This window comes from Camelus dromedarius, chromosome 1 (assembly GCF_036321535.1).
Source record: "Camelus dromedarius isolate mCamDro1 chromosome 1, mCamDro1.pat, whole genome shotgun sequence".
NCBI lineage: Eukaryota > Metazoa > Chordata > Mammalia > Artiodactyla > Camelidae > Camelus > Camelus dromedarius.
In genome coordinates, this window is record NC_087436.1 from 24,318,149 (window position 1) to 24,339,016 (window position 20,868).

General features: G+C 37.0%; 2 protein-coding genes and 1 non-coding gene across 4 annotated transcripts in view; 1 reads left to right on the forward strand and 2 right to left on the reverse strand.

Annotated features, from left to right (window-relative positions):
- NAA15 (N-alpha-acetyltransferase 15, NatA auxiliary subunit) overlaps positions 1-12,138 on the reverse strand; it is a 73,587-nt gene extending 61,449 nt beyond the window's left edge. The window contains exon 1 of one of the 2 annotated variants that reach the window (XM_031465745.2): positions 11,768-12,138. In XM_031465745.2, coding sequence (XP_031321605.1) covers positions 11,768-11,821 — 54 coding nt within the window. In that variant the 5' untranslated portion in view covers positions 11,822-12,138. The remainder of the gene's footprint in view (positions 1-11,767) is intronic. The other variant, XM_031465754.2, reaches the window with a different exon arrangement.
- A 4,280-nt stretch (positions 12,139-16,418) lies between these two features.
- Positions 16,419-20,352, forward strand: NDUFC1 (NADH:ubiquinone oxidoreductase subunit C1). The gene is made up of 4 exons (XM_010977707.3): positions 16,419-16,544; positions 17,076-17,179; positions 19,149-19,228; positions 20,218-20,352. Exons 1-3 carry the CDS (start codon positions 16,478-16,480, stop codon positions 19,206-19,208), a joined length of 231 nt encoding a protein of 76 aa, XP_010976009.2. The 5' UTR covers positions 16,419-16,477; the 3' UTR covers positions 19,209-19,228; positions 20,218-20,352.
- TRNAT-AGU (transfer RNA threonine (anticodon AGU)) lies at positions 18,190-18,261 on the reverse strand. The gene has a single exon. It is a non-coding gene; the product is annotated as a tRNA-Thr (tRNA).
- Positions 20,353-20,868: the final 516 nt, after the last annotated feature.

The following is a 20,868-nucleotide window of genomic DNA, read 5'->3' on the forward strand; positions in this document are numbered from 1 at the left end:
TTAACCTACCTTCCCTTTAATTCTTTTAGCTGGAGCTTCCTTTTGCAAACAGTATGTTATCCTTTTCATATACAATTTCTGGCAAACTATTATAACCATGAAAACAAATCTTAAGGATGATTTTTCTCCATCTGGTTCTATACTGTTTAAAAAAATAAGTTTCCCTCACTTCTATAATAAAAAGACAAAATAATATCCTCTGAGATAAGACTTAACAAACCAAGGCTATTTTATGGAATTTCTTAGTTGGAAGAGATCTTAAAAGTCACCTGATGCAGTGGTCACACAGCTCTTGCCTGCTGCCAGCTCACACTATTGAAATGTTTTTAGTTATACTGAGCCAAACTCTATCTCCCTCTAACTTCTGTTTATTGATTCTAGCACTGTAAGAGTTCAGTTTTCTCTTATGCAAGCTAAACATCTTTGTTCTTTTAGCTGTTTCTTATACGAAAGTCCTTTGACATTCTGTGCCACCTTCTGAGGTCAATGGAATATTGCTTCCATACTTGTGTATTTTACAAAACTAGTAAAACTGTAAAAAATTAAATTAGATAATTTTAATGGGGTTGCTAGGTTTTTATTTTTCTGAATAAAACATTTTTTAAAGTCTGTCAGTATTTCACAAAACAAAAGGCATTTCAAAGTTTTAAAGTAACAAGTACATAGTCTCAGAATAAAACAGACAAGGTTTGTGGGAATTTTACACCAATATTTTTGTGGCGTGTCAGCATTAGGGAGTCATTGGTCTGTATCTCTCCAAGTTTTGGGCTCAGAAGTTAAAATTACAGATAAGGTATTACCAGCAGCAGAACTGAATGTGACAATCACCATCTGCTTTCTGGATACTATAACTGTTAGTGCATTGTAAAACATACCAAGTTTATCTTACCTTTCTTTTACTTTCCCCCAGTATTAAACTTTGTCACTTAAGAAGAGAAAGTAGAAGGAAAACTTAGGATTCCTGCTTAATATGAGAGAACTCTGCTATAAACTCTGATTGCTTAGGGATAGGACAAAATTCAATAAAACTCAAGGTACATGCATACGATTGAGAGTCACTTATATAACAAGACCTCATAATTATTTCAAAGATAAATAATCCCAAAGAGTTTAAAGAAAACAATGGAGTGGTCATGCAACATAGAAATAGAAGTATAATCAATTATTCAATTACATAAAACCTAAATTGCGAATTATTTTAAAGCAACCACTATTATTTTCAAGCGTAGCACACAAAAACAGAAATGAATTCTTTACAGGATAGTGGCTGCCCCCTAATTTCTAAACACTACACAAACCCTCATAAAAACCAACAGAGCAAATAAAATCACTCATAACATTGTAAGATGAGAATGAGTCAACTAAAAACTCCAACTTACATGTATTACATAAACATCCAAGACCAGAAGCTCCAAGTTCCAATAGGAACTGTTCAAAAGAACAATACAGCAGGGTCCTAGTGGTGAGTGAATGTAATATTAACTAGCATTCACCCAAGTTCACCCAAGCAAGAGGTCGACAGGAAGTACTCTGAGACATGATGGATGAGAGTAATGGCTACTGGAGAGTCAAAATGCAGAGGCTTAGGAAGTCTGTAAGACCAAAGGTGGCAGTTTTAGCAAGGCACAGCTTTGGCGGAAGAGACATTTTAGAAGAGTTTCTTGAAGGCTTGATGGAAGGGGTGGCACTGAAGATAAAGGCCCTCTTAAAACTATACAGAACATTGGGGTGACGGGACTTATTTTAAAAAGTTCATTTCACTGTAGCAACAAATACGGTGTTCCTGAACTAAAAGACTGAAGAAACCACCCAAACCTCACCCAAAAATAAAATTGTCTGTATTGCTGATGCAGTGAAATCCATCACAAATAACCTGAACAGAAAAAAGAGCCCAGTATCTATACCAAGTTACTTATACAAAATTGTTTAAAGTGACAATCTTTTCAGCAGATGAAAACACACCAAAACTCATAGTGATAAAAAAGAGGAAAGATATCAACACAATACTCCACCACAAATTAGAAATAATTAAGTAACAAATGCAGATATAAAAGAACATCTCAAATCAAACATGCAAAATTTAGAATAGTATAGACAAACAATAGGAAGTTGTAAAATAGGAACAAACTGAAGTTTAGAAACAAACCAACAAAAGCACACAAAATCATCTCAGAAACGAAGACTAAATTATAAGATATATGACCTAAAGAGAGAAAATAAGACTTCTCAACCAAACAAATAAAAAGAACCAAAGGAAATGTAATAGAAAAGAATCAAAGGAAATGTAATATAAAAGAGAGGCAAAGATCCAACAGGCGAAGATGACTGAAGAATGAAACAACAGAACTAATATTCAAAACCATAATTTTTGAATCAAAAGAAAACATCAGTTTACATTCTTAAACCACATACCAGGGAAAACTTATCCAAAACAGTTGACACAGAGACATATTCAATTTTACAGAGAAAGAAAAACTCAAACCTTCGAAAAGAAAGACTAAGTCATCTACAAAGAAAGAAACTCAGGATGGTATCAGTAACATATAAGCAAGACAATAGAAGCAGTTATTTTCAAGAAACTTAAGATGTGAGTCAAGGATTTTATACCTAGCCAAGATGTCCTTCAAACATCAAGACTGTAGAAAAACACTTTTAACATGGAAAACTTTAATAAGAGATTTCCACAAGCACTGCCGAGGAATCTCCACTATACAGTAAGCTTCATCCAACTGAGAGCTGATTAGGAAAACTTAAGCAAAAGGTCTGCTGGTTAATATTAACTATATTTAATTGTAGAAGTAAATCTAAAACAAAGGCATTGATGAGGAAGAATAGTACATAAAATGGCACACTCTCACTAAGTAAAAATAACTGTAAAAAGTCAGAGGAAAAGAGAAAAAAAATAAAGTAGAATAAGCTCATTTACTGTTTCACACATAAGAAAATGGATTTAATTTAAAACTGACAAATCAAATAGCATAAAATTCAGTCACAGCATAAACTTCCCTCCCCCCTACACCCTAAGCAAGAAAAAGAGAACTAATGGAATTTTTAACGGTACAAAATTAAACAACTAAAACAAAAATATAAACCTTTCTAAATACAAAAACATATTTAAAAAAACAAAATAGAAATATTAAAGCGTATAAAACACATGATATGGATAACATAAAACCAAGATGAGATCAAGCCAATGAAAAGGCTAATGATCTTTACAGATTATACCTATACTATCTGTGTACTAATACATATGCTTTACCGTTTACCAGTAATTTTCATACATATCTCACTACCTGACCAGCAAGGAAGGTCAGAAAATTATTGTTTTTCTCTTTTTATTCAGATTTAGAAACTAAGTCTCAAAAAGTGTAAAGGATAAAGTAAAGCAGAGCCAAGATTAAAATCTATAATCTTTCTTTTTCTTTCCACACCAGGCTTCCCCTATTGAGAATCAAAAATCATTTCAAATGCAAACTGAAGAAACGTGTAATATTTTATTTCCTGTTTTAAAAATGTTATTTAGCCACCCCACAAAAACCTTAAGGATGAATTAGTCTGAAACTTTTGATACTCTGGGTACAAAGCTTCTTCTAACAATGAAAAATGCTGAAAAAAAATTTAAGTCTCCCCAGGGGTAGTTGCAACCAAGTTGGCAAAGAATGTGACACTCTCAGGTACTAGATGCAAGAAGTTTTGGCTTAGTAAATAGACACACTTCAGAGTGAAGGAAGAGCTACCCAGATCCAGGGACTGTGATCTCCGTATCAGTTAGATACATGATGGGTATTTAGAGAACATTTCAAGCATACTAAATTTCAAATTTCTTGTTTGCTCCTGTGGGATTTTGTCCACCAAATACAGGGTGAACACAAAAATTTGCACCCAGCTGAAACGAGTTGCACAGGCATGCACAGCACAGACACACACCACAAACACCTCAGCTCCCTCAGTTCACCTGTGGGTTATAAGCCACACTCATCCACCTTTACTGTTACAACTTTCAGATTTAAGATAACTTTCCTTCCATCACTTCACAACAATTCACCAGCTGCAATCCTCCTGAGACCCATTTCCACAAGCAAACTTCAGGTCTTTTCCAAGGTAAAATGCAGTATTTATGTATTTGTTAGCCATTTACATATGTAAAACCGTGCTATCATTTTTATCAGATTCTTATCTTTGTTTTTGATTTGTCCCTAATGAAGTTTTTGAGGGTTGTGCCTGACCCATTTTTCCCACAAGCTCTGTGGTTTTTATCATGGGATACTGCATAGTACAGTGGCTTTTAGGAACCCATTTATCCTGATACAGCACAAGTAACTGTATATAAATCAATGAGAAACATACTTTTGACAATGTAATCATAAGTACTGGCTACACTTACTACAATTTCAAAGGAGTAATTCAAAGTTTGTATCAGCTAATGTGCCTAGCATAAAATCTGGCTCAAAACAGATGATCAATAAATGCCAGTTTATTTCATTTTCCCCTTCTTAAAGATTCTGACTCAGTTCCTGAGCACTGATAACCAAAGGAGATCTTCTAATAGTCAATGAAATCTCTCTGAAAACTAGGGTACCATATTAAGTGGAAGCCATTAACATACAAGGAAATTGTTTTTATTAAATCAGAACCACCATCATGTGTGGAAGTATACAACCAACCCTAAGGGTTTTTTCCTAGATCTATATTTTTAAAAGAAAACTTTCATTTCTCCTTTTATGCATAATCAGATAAACGAAGTCTTACAGATCACACACAGGAATGTTTAAATAATCTTATCTATAATAAAAACAAATGCAATCTTTAAGATTAAAATTATCACTGGCTTCAAATGAAATTATACTTTCTTCAGTAGGTTTTAGTAGAAATTTCAAATTTTCTCAACTGAAAATGTGCTCCTATTACACTTACCAAAGAAAATCTCAGTGGAATAGAGCATATCAGGTAACAAAAACATTAATCTCTCCATCATTTATTTCTATACTGCAATTTATATTTCACTTTTAAATAGCCAAAAGATTGCTTTTGTTAAATTAAAATTTTATGTAATTATTTTAACTCTAAATTAAGCAGTGCACAATACAATTCATATCTTACCTAAAGGGGAAAACCTTATGCAACAAGTTAAACTAGTTTTTTTTTTAAGTTACAACTTCAATACAAGTTTGTACAGCATGTATCATAAAACAGCTTGGATGTGAATGTACAGCTGACATTCCAGGGAAATTCCCAAAAGCCAATACAGTCACAGTATAAAATTTTCTCCCCTTTATACCTTAATATATATACTGAGAACCATCAACCTTTTAAACCTCTTTACTTGCTGCTCTTATCACTGGCAACTGACATTCTTTCTAAAACCATTTTTCACTAAGAATCTTAAGTTCTTCTCTCTTCAATAGGGCTATTGCCTATATTGTTTGTTTTCTGAGAGGGAGGTAATGACGTTTCTTCATTGAGTTCTGCTTGGAGGAGGTACAAGGGATTGAACCCGGGACCTCTTGGATGCTGAGCATGCACTCTACCACTTGAGCTATACCCTTCCCTGGCTATTGCCTATGAACAGAGAGCAAAGTTGTACTAGATATGAATGCTAATGGTTGGCTAGGCTTACTGATTAGTTAAGTGGCTTGCTCGGCCACACCAGCTCTCCAGCATACCTTTCTCAAATTCCAAGAATTCAATTTGATTTTTAAATTTTCTGAAAAACACTCACAAAGCAACTCTAAATTACAAAAGTTTTCCCTTCTAACATTTTATATTCTGTCTCATAATATCATATACAGTCATCCTCATCGCTGACTCTGTCAGAATCAGCTTTAGAGCTTTATGAAACTACAGATGACTGAGCCTTACTATCTGATTCAACAGGCTCCTCATGACAAACATCCTTATTTAATCCAGATGCCATTTTTCCTCCAATGCCGAAACCACCAAAACAGAAACAATAAAAATCTACTCTTATTATGCTTTTGTGCTGGGAGAAAGGCCATGTAAACAAACCTAATACTATGATTCATTCATAAATGAAACTTCCAAGGTCTTATCGGGTAATACAGGTTTTGCCTGATACCCTACAATTACCTCATATAATGATGTATTCTACAAAGCCAAGGCCCAGCTTAACTCCCTTCTCCAAGAATCTTTATGCAAGCACAAAATCCAAAGATCTCTCTCTCTCTTACCATGTAGTCACTGTCTTAACACTCATTTAATACAAAAATATTTATTCAATACCTATTATGGTCATTATTCTAACTAATGGGGGAACAGCAATTAACAAAGTCCCTATCCCATAAAACCTACATTTTAATTGTGGAAAACATGATAAATTACTTATACATATGTCAGATGATAATGTGATAGGAAAAAAAATTAAGCAAGGAAGAAAATAAGAAGGTTGAATTGAAGAGGACTTCTAGCCTCTATATAACATTTATGCAGAATTGTGAAAGAAACAAGAGAAGAAATGAGATATAAAGGTATTGGAGAGAGGGATTCTGAACAGTCCTTTGCATATGATCCCTTCTATGCCCTAGCTCTTTATGTCCAAAAACACTTTATGAACAAAGAAAATATATTTCAATCAATGCTGAGAAATGCATTATTAGAAGTAGAAACATCAAAGAAAATAAGAATATGTACTAAGCAAAGAGATTACTATAGTTAAAGTCGGTTGACGAGTAGCTTTCCAGTCCTTCAATCATATAGAATACCATGTCTGCCTCTGTGGAAACTGCTTTTAACCAGTCTTCAAATTAATAGTTGGGATGGCAACTCTATTATCATCAAATAACTTAATTTGTGTAATCCCCAATAAAAGCCAGAGACTGCAAGGCTTTGAAATGCTCGCAGAATCAAATGTTAAATTCAGTTCCCTATTACGCTTCTGTCTGCTTTTCTGCACATACAGTGTTGTCTACTTTTGAAAACTAAACTGTATTCTTTTTTTTAACCAGAGTACTCTATTCTCCAAATAATCTACATAAACAAGAATTTTAACCTACTCTTAACCCAAAAGTATCACTTAAACATTTCAGTCTCTAACACAACAAAGCATTTAAAAATGTATATGCTTTCTGAATTTACATAAAAAACATATACTTATTTGTTCATTCATACTACACCCATTCCAGAAAGGATTTAGGGCAGGAATTGAAAAGAAAACAGTGAACTTGCCACATTATCAAATAGTTTTTGCTTCCCATAAGATTTTTTATAGACTTAAAAAAAGTATTTTGTGAATTTTATAAGAATATAGTATATTTACATTACAGCAACATTGCATTTCATTTTCTAATACACTTTAAAACAAATTTATTGTAGTTCAAACATTTGATTATCAGTTGTATTCAGAAGAAAGGGGACTTAACAGCAGGTAAAACTTTGTTTCCATTTATTTTTTCTTTGTTATATTTTAAACACATGCACTACAGGCAAAATCAATTTCAAGGTTACTGTCCACACTCAGTTGCAAAACTATTATTGTTATACAAAGTTTAAGTCAGCTGATCTTCCATGTGCATATGGAAATCTACTTATTAACATCCTAATGTCAATTTCATCCGCAACTAAATCCAACCTAAGTATCATTAACTGTACAGACAGTACTTTTTTCCAAAAGCAATAAATAACAAAATAATTTACCTACATCTGTGAGTACCTACAATATACACAGCCATCTAACAATTACTACCACTCCTTTTACCTAACAAAAAACTAGGCAAATGTGGTGTTAAGTGCTCTGAAAAAACAAGTTTTGATTCCTGACTCTTACACTAGCTGTTAACCTTAATCTCAATCTGCTTCTTTAATAAAAATATCCCCATCTTGAGAAGTTTTGAGACTAAAGAATTCTAGTAAGTGCACTGTCCAAAATGGTAACCATTCACCACATGTGGCTATTTGAATTTAAATTTAAATTAATTAAAATGAAAAATCCAGTTCCTAATCACACAAGCCATATTTCAAGTGTACAACAGCCACATGTGGCTAATGGCTATCATAATGGACAAAGCACATACAGAACATTCCCATCATTGCAGAAAGTTCTACTGTGCTGTACAAATGCTAAGTTTTCAGTAAATCACAAATATTACCACCATGCTATGTTAACTTCTCTCACCACTTTTCTGAGAAAGGAAAAATTCTATTCTAACTTTTAACTAACAACATAAATCATTCAGGCAAAAGTCTAAAAATAGATTAACGATGTACAATGTTTAAGTACTCCTAACTTAGACTTTTTTTCTTATAGCTCACATTAACATCTGAAGAGAAGAGAGAATAAAACAACAGCAGCAACAGTCACCAAACTAGCAACTTGATTTTGAGGCATTAGGGTACGTCCAACTTGTCCAAGTGGGCTAAAATCCAGAAAGGTGTGGATTTCATTCTACCCTAGCAACCTCATTGCTCCTACCCTTAACTTATATCCTAAGAAAGCAGTGTAAAGATCTGGTAACGCCCCTTTAATTACTTAGAGAAACAAACAGCATCATGAGTAGGCAAAGCCACAATTTTCTAATGATTTAGTTTACCAAATTATTAAAATACTATGTAATTACAGCAACAAAAAGGCTTCTGACAAACACAAACAACTCTTCTTTAAACTAAACTCCTACATAATATCACATTAAATTCATCACCTGCCCTTTCTATAACAAATCATAGACAAGACACATTTTACAGACTTTTTGACCAACTTATGGCACTGCTTTAGCCAGAAAACAGTAGGGTAACATAGGAAAAAAGATGGGCCACATATGCAACAAAACTAACTTTAGGTATCAACTAGACTAGAACAAGCCAGGCAAATACACTACAGAAACTGAAACTTCTTGCAAAGTGACGTGTAAACCAGGTTTCCTTCGAAAAACTAAGGCAAAAACATACTCCATTATTTTGAAATTGAGGTTTTTCAGATTGAAAAAAAAAATACAAACTAACTTCATTCCTACCCAAGTTTCCTACAAACAAATATAGTACAACTAACAAAAACTGAATGCTCCTGGAATGATTTAAGTTACCAACCTAGCAACACTTGATTACAAAGGGGGAGGGTAGGGAGGAGCTTAAAATCAAAAACGCTAACTACTACAAATACTGAGGAAGCAGAAGCAATTTTGAAAAAGCAAATACTAACCATAATTTTGGTTAGTAACATTTTCTTCAACCTAAATGTAAAAGAATAAGGACATTATATTCCCTTTTGTTTAGTGGTATTTCACATTTCTCCCGCATACACCTTATGATAAGAAATCCTTTAGCACTTTGATTTTAGCAATGAACTTAAAGGTTTCTCCGCATTATCACCACCAAAAACAAAAAAAGTTTAAGATGTTTAATCAAAAACTGCTTTTCTGTGAATGGTTAAACAATGGTGCATCCATATCACCAAATTCCATTCAGCAATTAAAAAGGACAAACTATTGATTTCTCCAACATCTTGGGTGAATCTCAAGGTTGCAAAAAAAAAAGCTAATCCTAAAAAGTTATATAGTGTATGATTCTTTTCAGTAAACATTCTTAAAATAACCAAATTATAAAAATAGAGAACAGATTAGTAGTGGTTGCCAGAGTGCGGAGGTGGAGGAGATGGGAGGGATGGGGGGGGTTCTAAAAGGGCAACAGAGAGATCCTTGTGCTCATGGAACTGTTCTGTATATTGACTGTAGTGATGGTTATGTAATCTACACATGTGATAACATCGCAAATGACTACATATACACACAAATTGGTACAAGTAAAACAGAAAAATCTTAATAAGATTAGCAGACTGTATCAATGTTATGATATTGATAATGCTTTGCAAAGCATTAGCAAGGGAAAACTGGGTAAAGGGTACAAGGCAATCTCTATTATTTCTTAATGTGTGACCCTACAGTTACCCCAAAATTAAAAGTTTAATTTTTTAAAAAGTGCTGCCCTAATAACTGAAAAAACTTGAGTATGAACTGGATATTAGACAATATTAGGGAATGGTTGATAGTATTATGGTTATACAAGACAATATCCTTATTCTTAGAAGATGCTTCCTGAAGCATTTAGGGATAAAGTATTAGGCCTGCAACTTATTTTTAACTCTTGTACATAAGTATGAGGAGAGAGAGAAAGCAAATCTGGCAAATTGTTAAATATTAAATTTAGGTAAAGGGTTTATGAGGGCTCCTTGTACTCTTGTCTCAACTTTTTAATTTGAATTTTTTCAAAATAAAGAATTGGAGAGGAAGGTTAAACACAAACTGCTACCCTAAAATGATGTTATAGTCGAAACCACACACCAATTAGTCTTTTTAAATGTTGAAAAATAAATAAACTGTTCTGGCAAAACTTTGCTATAGTCCCACCCACACGCCAATTAGTCTTAAAACCAAAAAAAAAAAAAGCATTAAGAATTTCAAGGTAACTAAGAGTGATTACATAGTACTGGATGTGACTTTCATGTTTTTCCACACGAATTGACTAAATCTGTAGGCATATGGATGTTTTTGTAAAATCAAATTTAGTTCAACATGGATTAGTGTCTTGTGTCTAGAAAACCTGGATCCCCAGAATTGTTATACTTTTTAAACAAATGAAATAAATATAAATTACAAGAGGAAAAAACTAACACTTTGACAGACTCTGTAAATTTTACGTCTTAAGTTTGGCAAATTCTTTCTCGAAGAACTGTTTGCATGAAAGCGGCAACCCACACACTAAATGCCAAACAAAAAATGTGCTACAATTTATTAATTATAGTAGCCAAGCTACAAAGTGTTTATTACAATGTAAACAGTCCCTCCAAACATCATCGCATTTATGGTATTAAAAAATACGGGCTGCACACATTTGACATGCAGAGAATTATCGAGCTTGAGTTAGCGTCAAAAACATCCATTTCAAAAGTCCCTATATTCTCTTTTCTCTGCTGCTAATTTTTTGCATCAGTGTTAATGCACTTCAGGCTGTAAGAAAATCCGTGTCTAGAACTTCTCAACTAAAAGCTCTTAACTTTTCACTTCCTACTGGACCGCCCCCTCGCAATGGGCCCCACCCCCCGAGGAGGGTGATGGGGTGGGGCTGTTTCCCGCTCGGAAACTAAGAAATAAATGTCTTTTCCCCACTCCAGAAAGGAGGGAAAAAGAGGCCGAGAAGCTGCAGAGTCAAACATGCTAATGACTACAAGGGAGGTAGTGGCTTAGAAAGCTTCCTTTCCTCTTCCAACTTTTTTCTTCCTTCCCTTCTACCAGGTCATTCAGTGACCCCGAGTCGGGCGGGGACAGGTGAATCCCAAGAGGAGAGGAAGAGGGAGGGACGGACGATGGAGGGAGAGACGCGCTTGGGCAATGAATGAGCTGTGCCGCATCCGCACCACCTGTTCCTTCCATGGGTGCCACCCCGGCCTGCCGGCAGGGTTCCCGGACCGACCGAGCCGCGACTCCTGCCCGTGCTGTCCGCTTCGCTGCTAAACGACAGGCCTCTCCTCCCTTCGCTCGGGACGAATGAAAACCGGCAGTCTAGAAGCGAGGAGAACGGGGCCTACTCCGGAACCACGGCCTCCGAAGCGTGGGGACTCGAGGAGGAAGCCTGTGGTCCCTGGAGCGCGGGCCGAAGTGAGAACCACAAGGAGGGGACGAGGGAGGGCATTCGGCCTGACTAGGAGTACGAAGGCGGGGTCCCAGGCGAGAGTGGCCCGGTGCCCGGTGGGCCGAGGTTAGGGGTGACAGGCCCGTGTGCCGGCTAAATCCTCCTCGCTGCTTACCCGGAGCCTCACACTTACCAAGATCCGCTTGAAGAGCGCGTTCTCCTTGGGCGGGAGGCTCACGGCCGGCATCGTTCCGGCTCCTCCCGCTGCTCCCGCCACCGCCCGGCTCGGTCAGTCCGTTTGTCCGACCGCCGCCGCCGCCGTCGTTCCCCGGCTGCTTCAGCCTTGAGTGCCCCGATACACCGCCGCCACCAGGCTTCGGGTGTCACCGCGTCACCCAACCCCGACACCCCCTTCCCCTCGTTGTCTTTTTTCTTTTCTCACTTAACGCTGCCGCCGCCTCCCCCCCCCCCCACGGGTCTCCGTCGGCGGTTCACGTGGTAACTGAACAGACCGACAGAGGCAGCCAAAATGGCGGACGCGGAGGGCTTTCCCACCCGGGTCACACCTCCTAGCACGCAGGCGCGATGACCTCCTTTCCCCACCTCCTCTGTCCCGGAGCTTGCTGGGAAACCTGGAGGCCGGCTGGCTCGCGGAGGCGGCGAGGGTCGCGGCCGAGCCCGCCCATCTTTTGGGGGCGGTGTCTGGGAGGCGCCCGCGGAGCGAGGAGATAGTGGCCAACTGCGGTTCTGACCGCCTACGCATCAAAAATAGCCTTTCTACTCCTTGCTAGATTGGCCTTTCGTCCATTGGGTACACTCTCCCAGTCTGTATAATCATAGTTTGAGTCTGAAGTGCTTAAATGCAGGTGTCCAAAAGCGCTGTTTGTGCCTAACTAAGCAGCAGAGGCAGAGGGGAAATGAAGGCTTCACCCAAGTGGGGACTTGTAAACAGATATGGAGAGGATGGGGTTTAATGGAGTCTGAAAAGCGTGAAATAGTTAACCAATTAAATGGATCTAGCTGGGGTATCGGTGATTTAGTTTATTACTTTAAGGCCTGGAAAAGTAGTCAGCCAGATCCGAAGTGCCATGTTTGCACTGTCAGAGAATCATCTGAAGGTTAAAGAGTGTTTTTATTTTATCACTGAGTTCACACAATGCAGGGTTGAGGACTGTATGAGTCACCTTGGGGTAGTGGAGAATTCAAGGTCACTGACTCCCCGTCACTAGAAATCTTCACATCTTAGGAAGCCGAAGAGTATCTGGCAAGAATACTAGAAAACTGCTTCAGTAAGCAAGGTCAGACTGGATATTGAATAGTGCCTCTTCCAAGTCATTTCATTAGCAATCGACAGTAAAGCCATTTAAAATGTGGCATTCTATTGATGACTACAAATTTTCCCATCATATGAGCTATTTTCACCCTTGATTGTTTTTGATTCTCTCTCCAGATCCTGAATCCGATCAGTAGTAGCATTCTTTGCATCATGAATCATTAAATAATAAGTGCAGTAGCTTGGCTCTTTTAATCATATTTAAAGAGGTTTTTGGGGTGTTTCTGGTTTTTGTTTTTTGTTTTTTTTTTCACTGTTTTCAGCTTGCTCTTCTTTAATCCTCTATGGAAAGTGTGAGTTGAGTAAGATGTTTGCCAGTGTAAAAATCTGAGACTAATGTGTGGGTTTTCTAGCTGCTATCTCGAATGCTCTCTCCTTTTGCCTGGATCATAAATAAGGTTTTAACAGTCAAATCCTGGAATTTCCTCAAATTCTGTGATCTATCTTCAAAAGTTTCATTCAGAAAAGTGTATCTACCAGAAACCGTGTGTGAGTTTTGGAATATGGCTTTTTTTAAAAAATAAGATAAAATTCAGAATTCATAAAAACAGTTGTTATTTAGTGATAACCTTCCAACTTCACTGTCCCCAACAGGTCTTTCAACTCTCTAAACTACTAAAAGGTAGAAAAATGTCCAATTTAAGGTGATAATTTTAGCTTAGCTACTAACTTGGGTTTCCAAATCTCTAGCTTTATATCCAAAAGCAAAATTATATCCCTAGAGCAATATTATTTCCTATGGTTTTCTAAATTTCTCCTGTAAATAATAGTCTATTTTCACCTTGGGGGAAGAAAATTTCTAGTCTTTGAAACGAACAATAGTTTCCACCAGAAGATGAGTAAATGAATAGATGAGCCAGCAAACAATTTGGCAAATATATGTTCTTTTTGGCTGGTAACAAACAAATAGCAATTTTTATGACTCAGTGAATATACTGATTCAACATTTATTTGAGTCATATCCTAGTTAAAATGCACCTACAGATAGCAGTTGGACCACACAGTCAGTGACTTGATAACCTGAACTCAACAATAAAATATCTGGGAGGATAGATCACCACTATTTGACAAATACAAATCCCATTTAACTGATTATGCTTTGAATGACAGCTATGCAGGGAGTTAATGTATCCAAGGCCAGATGATGATAATGATGATGATGATGATGATGGTGGTGGTGGTGGTGGTGGTGGTTAGCTCATTCATCTTACCCTCCATGTATTTGCATATCACTATTGTGATAAATTAACCATAAATAAATAAATAACTTTGCAAACTTTAATTCTACAAAAGGGATATGTAGAATAAAATTCCTCCACCTTCATATATGTAAGATGTTCTCTATTGACACTTTTACATCTTTACGCATTTAAATTTTATAGAAATAAACATAAAAGAAATCTATGTATTTGCCACCACACTTACAAAATGCTAACATTTTGTGATTGCTTCTTTTTTTTTTTTTTTTTTAATGAAAACTTGCAGATAAATCCATCCCTCTCCAGATTCTGAATTTGATGTGTAGGATTCTCATGCATCACAAATCAATAAACATGTAGGAACTACTTTTACACTTTATACTGTTTTCAACTCTCACTCTTCTTTAACCCTCACTGGGAGGTGTGACTTGAGTAAGATGTTTCCCAGTGGAAAAATCTGGGAATAAAATTTGGTTTTCTAGCTGCTAATTCAAATCCTTCCCCACTTTGCTTGGGTCGTAAATTAGGTTTTAGCAGTCAAATTCAGGAGATGCTTAAATGAATGTCATGTAGCAACTTCCACCAAAATATCATAGCTATTAGCTCCTGGCTGGAATTGCTTCATCAGGATTCTTTTCAAGATGGAGTTTCATCTACAGCTGCCTACTCCAAGTGTAGGGTTCCATCAGCTCTAAAATGCTGAGAGAAATGTGCTTATACTTCATCACTTTCCCAAAATATACACTAGTAAAAGCATACAGAGGGGCAAAAGAACAAAACAGCCTTTTCCAAAAGCAGTATTGAAATTAGTAACTTTCCTACTGGCTCTGTATGCTCTGACTAAATGTAGCTTCTGTTCCAACTTGCTGGATACTAGCAAAAGCTGTGTCAGGACAAGCTTCCAAGGGATGGTGTAGAAAGGATATACAACTGACAGGTTGCTGAGTGGACAAGAAGCCAAGAAGATGAGAACCAGCAACTGACTCAGCATGTTAGTTGGGTGCTTTGCTTACTTGAGCATGCATCCAGAAGGCTCAAACTAGGTTACAAACTATAAAGTGACTTACAGTTTAGCAATGTATTTAACCATCAGTTGCATGTAAAAGTGAACCAGAAAACGTAGTACAATTATTTTACTCTTTGGTCAGTAACTTTTGGTTGAACATTTTTTTCAATAACATTGCTACAGAAAATATAGAAGGAAAAAGAGATTTGCTAATATTTATTTTACTCTTAAAATGAACCTAAATAGCATTAGGTTTAAAGGATTAAAGTATAAAAATGTATTACCTCTTTTACCTGTATCTATTTTTGCAGTCTTTAAACATCAGATTGAATTGAGAATTAAATACACAAAAAATTTCTCAAATGTGGAAGATAAAACCTGTTGGTCAGTACAATAAGTATCAAAGAGATAGGCGAAAACAAGTTGTTTGCAACTACCAGACACGTCCCAAGGTTTCCAGCGACCCTGTAGGAAAGGTTTTCCGTTACCGATATAAAACTGAGGAATAAAAAGGTTAAATAATTTGCCTAAAAATCATATAGTTAAAAAGAGGTGAGTAGGAATGGCGCTTTGAACTTGGTACTTGGAGACAGCTCTGGAGCTCATGGCCTCAGGGGACTGTCTAAGCCTGTTATGTGGGCTGATGAAGGTCACTAGGTCTGGAGTCGGAAGACCTCAATCCAAGTCGCAACATCTCCATCTATGTGATCTTGAGCCATTCGGGGCACTTTTGAAATACGAGGATTCTCTTTTCTTCATAGGGTTGTGAGGCTTTACTATGCTAGTGCGTATAAACAGACTGACTTTGGAAGCTGTAGGAGGGCTTTTCAAATACAAGGTATGTGTCAACTTTAATGAATAACTTGTCTTCTTTGAGCTTCATCTATAAACTAAGAATAATAAGCACAGCATGCCATGCGGTTGTAGTGAAGGTGAAATGAGACAATGCATGTAAATTATCTGGTGCTTTAATGCACAGTCCCTGGAATACAAAATTCAGTCAAAATGCTAGTATTCAACACGACACTTCAGTTTTCCCGCTCACGCAGGAAGATTTTGGTAAATCTCTCTGAGTGTCCCTAGGGTAGGGATCTGAAATAAACCTCTCAGAGTACAGAGATGTGGCTAAACAAATCTTTTTCCCCTCTTTTAATCATCACCTTCCTAACCCCACTTTTGCACACTGAGGGCTGGGACCAGGGGAGCTATTGTACTCGATGGTAACTGCGATTCTTGAAGTTAACACCCCCACCCAGCGCAGCCTTAGAGCCTGGAATTCCGCAACTCTGCCCGCCAGGGGGCGCTCGGCCCGGCGCCAACCCCGGGAGCGGCCGGGCTGTGGGAGGCGGAGCCCTGCCCAGCAAGATGGCGCTGTCCGCGTTGTTGCGGTCCTTCTCGAAGCTGCTGGCCCCGGTCAGGCTCCAGAACGGCTGTAAGTGTCCCTCCTTGAGCAGGCCATCCCGACCTTCCATCCTGCCGCTCCCAGGGCGAAGCCAGCCCGCGGGGGCAGGAGGCGCCTCGCGGGCCGGGCTCGTCCTGCAGTGACCTTCGGCGGCCCGCGGCCCGGAGCCTACGCCCGCCTCCACCCCTGAGTCTCGACTCCGCATCACCGGCTGTCCATCCTTCTCCCAGTGCCACCCGACCCCTCTTGGTCTCTGCGAATGGACTTTGATTCCTGCCGATGTCGGGGCGATTGCTATCCGCCCACTCCCAAGTTGCCTGAGGGTCCGCCAAAGCCACAATATGAGGCTTTGAAGGTGTCTTGGACGAAAGGGGCCACCGATCTGGCCCTGCCGGTGGCCCTGGTTGAGTTACTTGACCTCTCTGAACCTCTCTTTCCGTGGCTGTTTAAAGTGAGGAGGTCGAAGGGGGAATTAAATGCGATAATACACGTGTAAATGTCAGCTTTATTACTACAAGGCGATAAGTTACAGATTTACAGCCTCTTTCTGTCCCGTTTCAGCTCCATCGAGATCAAAGTTCTACATTCGGGAACCGCCACATGGCAAACCTAACTGGCTGAAAGTTGGACTGACCTTGGGCACCTCGGGTTTCTTGTGGATCTATGTAAGTATTTACTCCCTATGTCGATTCAACACAGTGGAGAGGACAAATATCAATGTGAGATGGAGTATTGCTGAGCAAATCTCCCATACAATAGGATATTCATTTAACTACTAATTATATATTTCTCCATGGGGAAAATCCCAAGGACTAAAACATGTTAAGATTTCAGGGGCATCAAGAAAATGTGGGGGGAAGTTATAGCTCAAGTGGTAGAGTGCATGCGCATGCACGAGGTCCTGGGTTCAGCCCCCAGTACGTCCTCTAAAAATAAACCTAATTACCCTCCCACCAAAAAAAAAAAAAAAAAAATTAAACAATAAATTACATATTAAATAAATAAAAAATTTAAAAAAAGAAAATGTGTTGAGGCTGAAAATTATCGTTGCTTTGCATTGTTTTGTCATGAATGGAAGTTTTACTACATATTAATTATCCTTTATTTCTTAAAAAGGATGGAGGCAGGCTGGCGTTTTATGAAGGCACTTTTTTCAGATGACATAGGGACAGACCATAAATGAACAGCTATATAAATTAAATCCCATTAGGCTTACAAAATGTAAGATTTTGATCAATGTTTCTGTAAATACATTGTTAATTGTATTTAGTGTGTAGCAACCTTTTTCTTTTCTTTTGGTCTTTGTTTATAGTAGGCAAAGGCTTTAATCTGTTTCAGAGTACTATGTGGTAGTACTATTATTGTTGCCTTTTACAGATGAAGAAAACATTGGGGAAATTAATTTGCTGAACCCAGTTCTCCCTGACTTCAGAGCTACACTATAGACCATTGTGAAATACTGTCTCTCTATAGTTAAATTTTTTAAAAGTTGACTCAGAGTATCTGTGCTACATTAGTATTTAATTTTTTTGTTTTGTAGCTAATAGATTTAGAGCTTCCTCCACTGCTGCCCACCTCCAACTCTTAGATCTCCTGTTTTTGATTAAAAAATTTTGTTGAATGTATTTTTTATTCTTTTGAGGGGGGAGAGATAATTCGGTTTTTATCTATTTTAATAGAGTACTGGGGATTGAACCCAGGACCTTGTGCATACTAGGCACACATTCTACCACTGAACTATACCCTCTCCCCGAATTTTTTCATTAAAGTGGTTCAGCTCTTTGACATGGGAAGGAGTAAGAGATTTACACTTACAACTTAACAACAGTAACTAATTCTTTTTTTTTTAAGTATCATTGATTTACAGAATTGTGTCAGTTTCAGGTGTACAGCAAAATGATTCAGTTATACATATATATGTATATATCCATATTCTTTTCTTTTCCGATTATTTTCCATTATAGTTTATTACAAGATAATTGAATATAGTTCCCTAACTAATCCTTTTTCAATAATGTTTGTTATAGTGAAATTTTATATGTTCTTAAAATTTTCTTAAAAAGAAGCTTGTTGCTGAGAGCTCTGACTTGATACTGGATCTTTGATTGCAACAAATGTGACCATATATCAGCCATTGTTCTAGCTGCATGTTCTTTCAGATAGTGGGTCTAAGAAAGTGGCTGTCCTCCTTGAGGTCTAATTAATATATACAGTTGGAGGATGTGGTTGGTCATTCATTCACAGTATCAGACTTCCTATGTTAGAAGTATAATACACAAAACCCAACCCCATTTAATAATCAAGTTCTACTTTACTGTATTGGTTTAGCCCCTCTGTGGTGAGGCATTCCATTCCATTAATTAGCCTCTGAATGGAGTAATTTGCAGAAGTTGAATTTGAACTTTTAAGGGTTGCCCTCTCAAATTTAGTGTGTCAGATTGTGGTGAACAAGTATGTATCATTAGCAGTTTGGGGACTTTTGTATCCCTTAGCCTTTTATTTCTAACTAGTATAGTTGTAATTCTTTCAATCTACCCTTATTCCTCTTGCAAAATGTTAAATATTAGTCAGTCTTCTCCTCTCTAAGTTGCCAGGAAGATTGCATTTCTAATTTTAACTCTTACCTACTTCTAGCTCATCAAACAACATAATGAAGATGTTTTAGAGTATAAAAGAAGAAATGGGTTGGAATAAACTTTTGAAATATTGATACAGTAAGTATGCAGTTTTATAGAATGAATAGATTATGCAAGTTAATTTGACCTTTTTTTAAATAATGTGTTTTGGTTGTTTTTTCATTAAGTGTATACTTTTTAGCACCTATACTCCTGTCTGTGACAAATTTATGAATTTTTAATGCCCTGGCTCAAGGATCTCTTAGCATAATCATTTTTAGTCATTATGCTTTGACTGTGTTCAAAGAAAGTTGTCTTTTAGAATGAAATCAAAATCATACTATTTTCCTAAATCTAACAGTGCTGTACACAGTGCCTTCATAGTTAGGACAAGATATCACTGTTTGTGTATGTATTTCTTAATAACTGTTTTGTCATATACCACACTTGATCATAAAGTCCATGAGGACAGGGCATTCAGTTGTTAAGTTTTTACTGCATGACCATTTCATTATGATTGTCACTACAAGTAACACCCCTTTGGACAATTCCTGGTAAAACCTAGCTGTGAACAAGATATCATACACTGCATGGTCTGTGACTTGAAACAGAGAGTGAGTTTATTTCATATGAATATGTGTGCCATATTTCTGAAGAACCCTTTTAAAGAAATCCTGTATTAATCTTTTTCTAAAATGAAAAACTCACTGTTACAAATCTCAACTTTCATGGATTATGCTGATTAAAGTAGGTAACTTATATCTGTTGGATAATAAAATAGTAATCACTGATGTACCTTTTTTTTCTATCATTATCACCTTGCCCATTTCACTACTACAATCAGCCAATCAAGAGATAAAAATAAAATAGGTATTTAAGAGAAAACAGATGCTTTGGCTATACCTGTAGTTCAGATAATTTTTTTTCCCCTAAAACTTAAGTAAAATGAGGGGTTGATATTCTTTGTGGACTTGTTTTCTAGACTTCATCTGATTCTCTAAGGTGAATTATTTACAGTGGTCTAATTTTAGTATTATTTCTGCTGGTTAATGCTATAGTTTTCTTTTTTCTCTCTCTCTGTTTTGTAGGTATGTTCCATATAGGGATTATAGCAGTTCCTCTGGATTCATCAATCTGTTGAGTTGTAAACATGAGAGAAAGAGTTATATGTGGATATATGTTGTCAGCATTTGTGTTTTAAATAATTAAATTTTTGAAAACTTTCTGTATTCTTCAGATTATATATATGGTGACAATGTGTAGAGTATTAATTCTAAGGTACATTATTAGAAGTATTTTAATGTGGAAGGAACCATCTGGTGATAGGGTCAGTGGTAATTAAGGATACATTGGTAAGAAAACTTATTAAGATAGATTTAAAAATCACTGCTGAAGGATTTACTCTACATCAACTTTTAATTTCTAATTGGAACACTTATTCTGTAGTGTGCAGGGTGATAGAACTATTCCTATTCTATTATTCAAAATACAAAAAAGCTCAAATACTGTTTTCTTCTAGAGGAGAAAGTAAAGATGAATCTTATTACCAGAGTTTCTTCTGACTTCATTTCCTTGAGTCTGAATGATTTTCATTTGGGTGACTGTTTTTACACCAGTTATGGCAACACAAAGTTTGTAGGCCCTTTTTGCTAATATGACTTTCATCCAATTAATAGCAAACTCCCGACTATTTTTTAAAATGAGGAGGCAGGGTTGGTGAGAGTTAATAGATACAAATT

What these genes read in the sequence shown, in the direction of transcription:
- NDUFC1 (XM_010977707.3), top strand. Translation starts at nt 16,478, where the DNA reads ATGGCGCTGTCCGCGTTGTTGCGGTCCTTCTCGAAGCTGCTGGCCCCG. An exon ending in GGTCAGGCTCCAGAACGGCT is followed by an intron (nt 16,545 to 17,075) that starts GTAAGTGTCCCT and finishes GTCCCGTTTCAG; the next exon opens with CTCCATCGAGATCAAAGTTC. An exon ending in CGGGTTTCTTGTGGATCTAT is followed by an intron (nt 17,180 to 19,148) that starts GTAAGTATTTAC and finishes ACCTACTTCTAG; the next exon opens with CTCATCAAACAACATAATGA.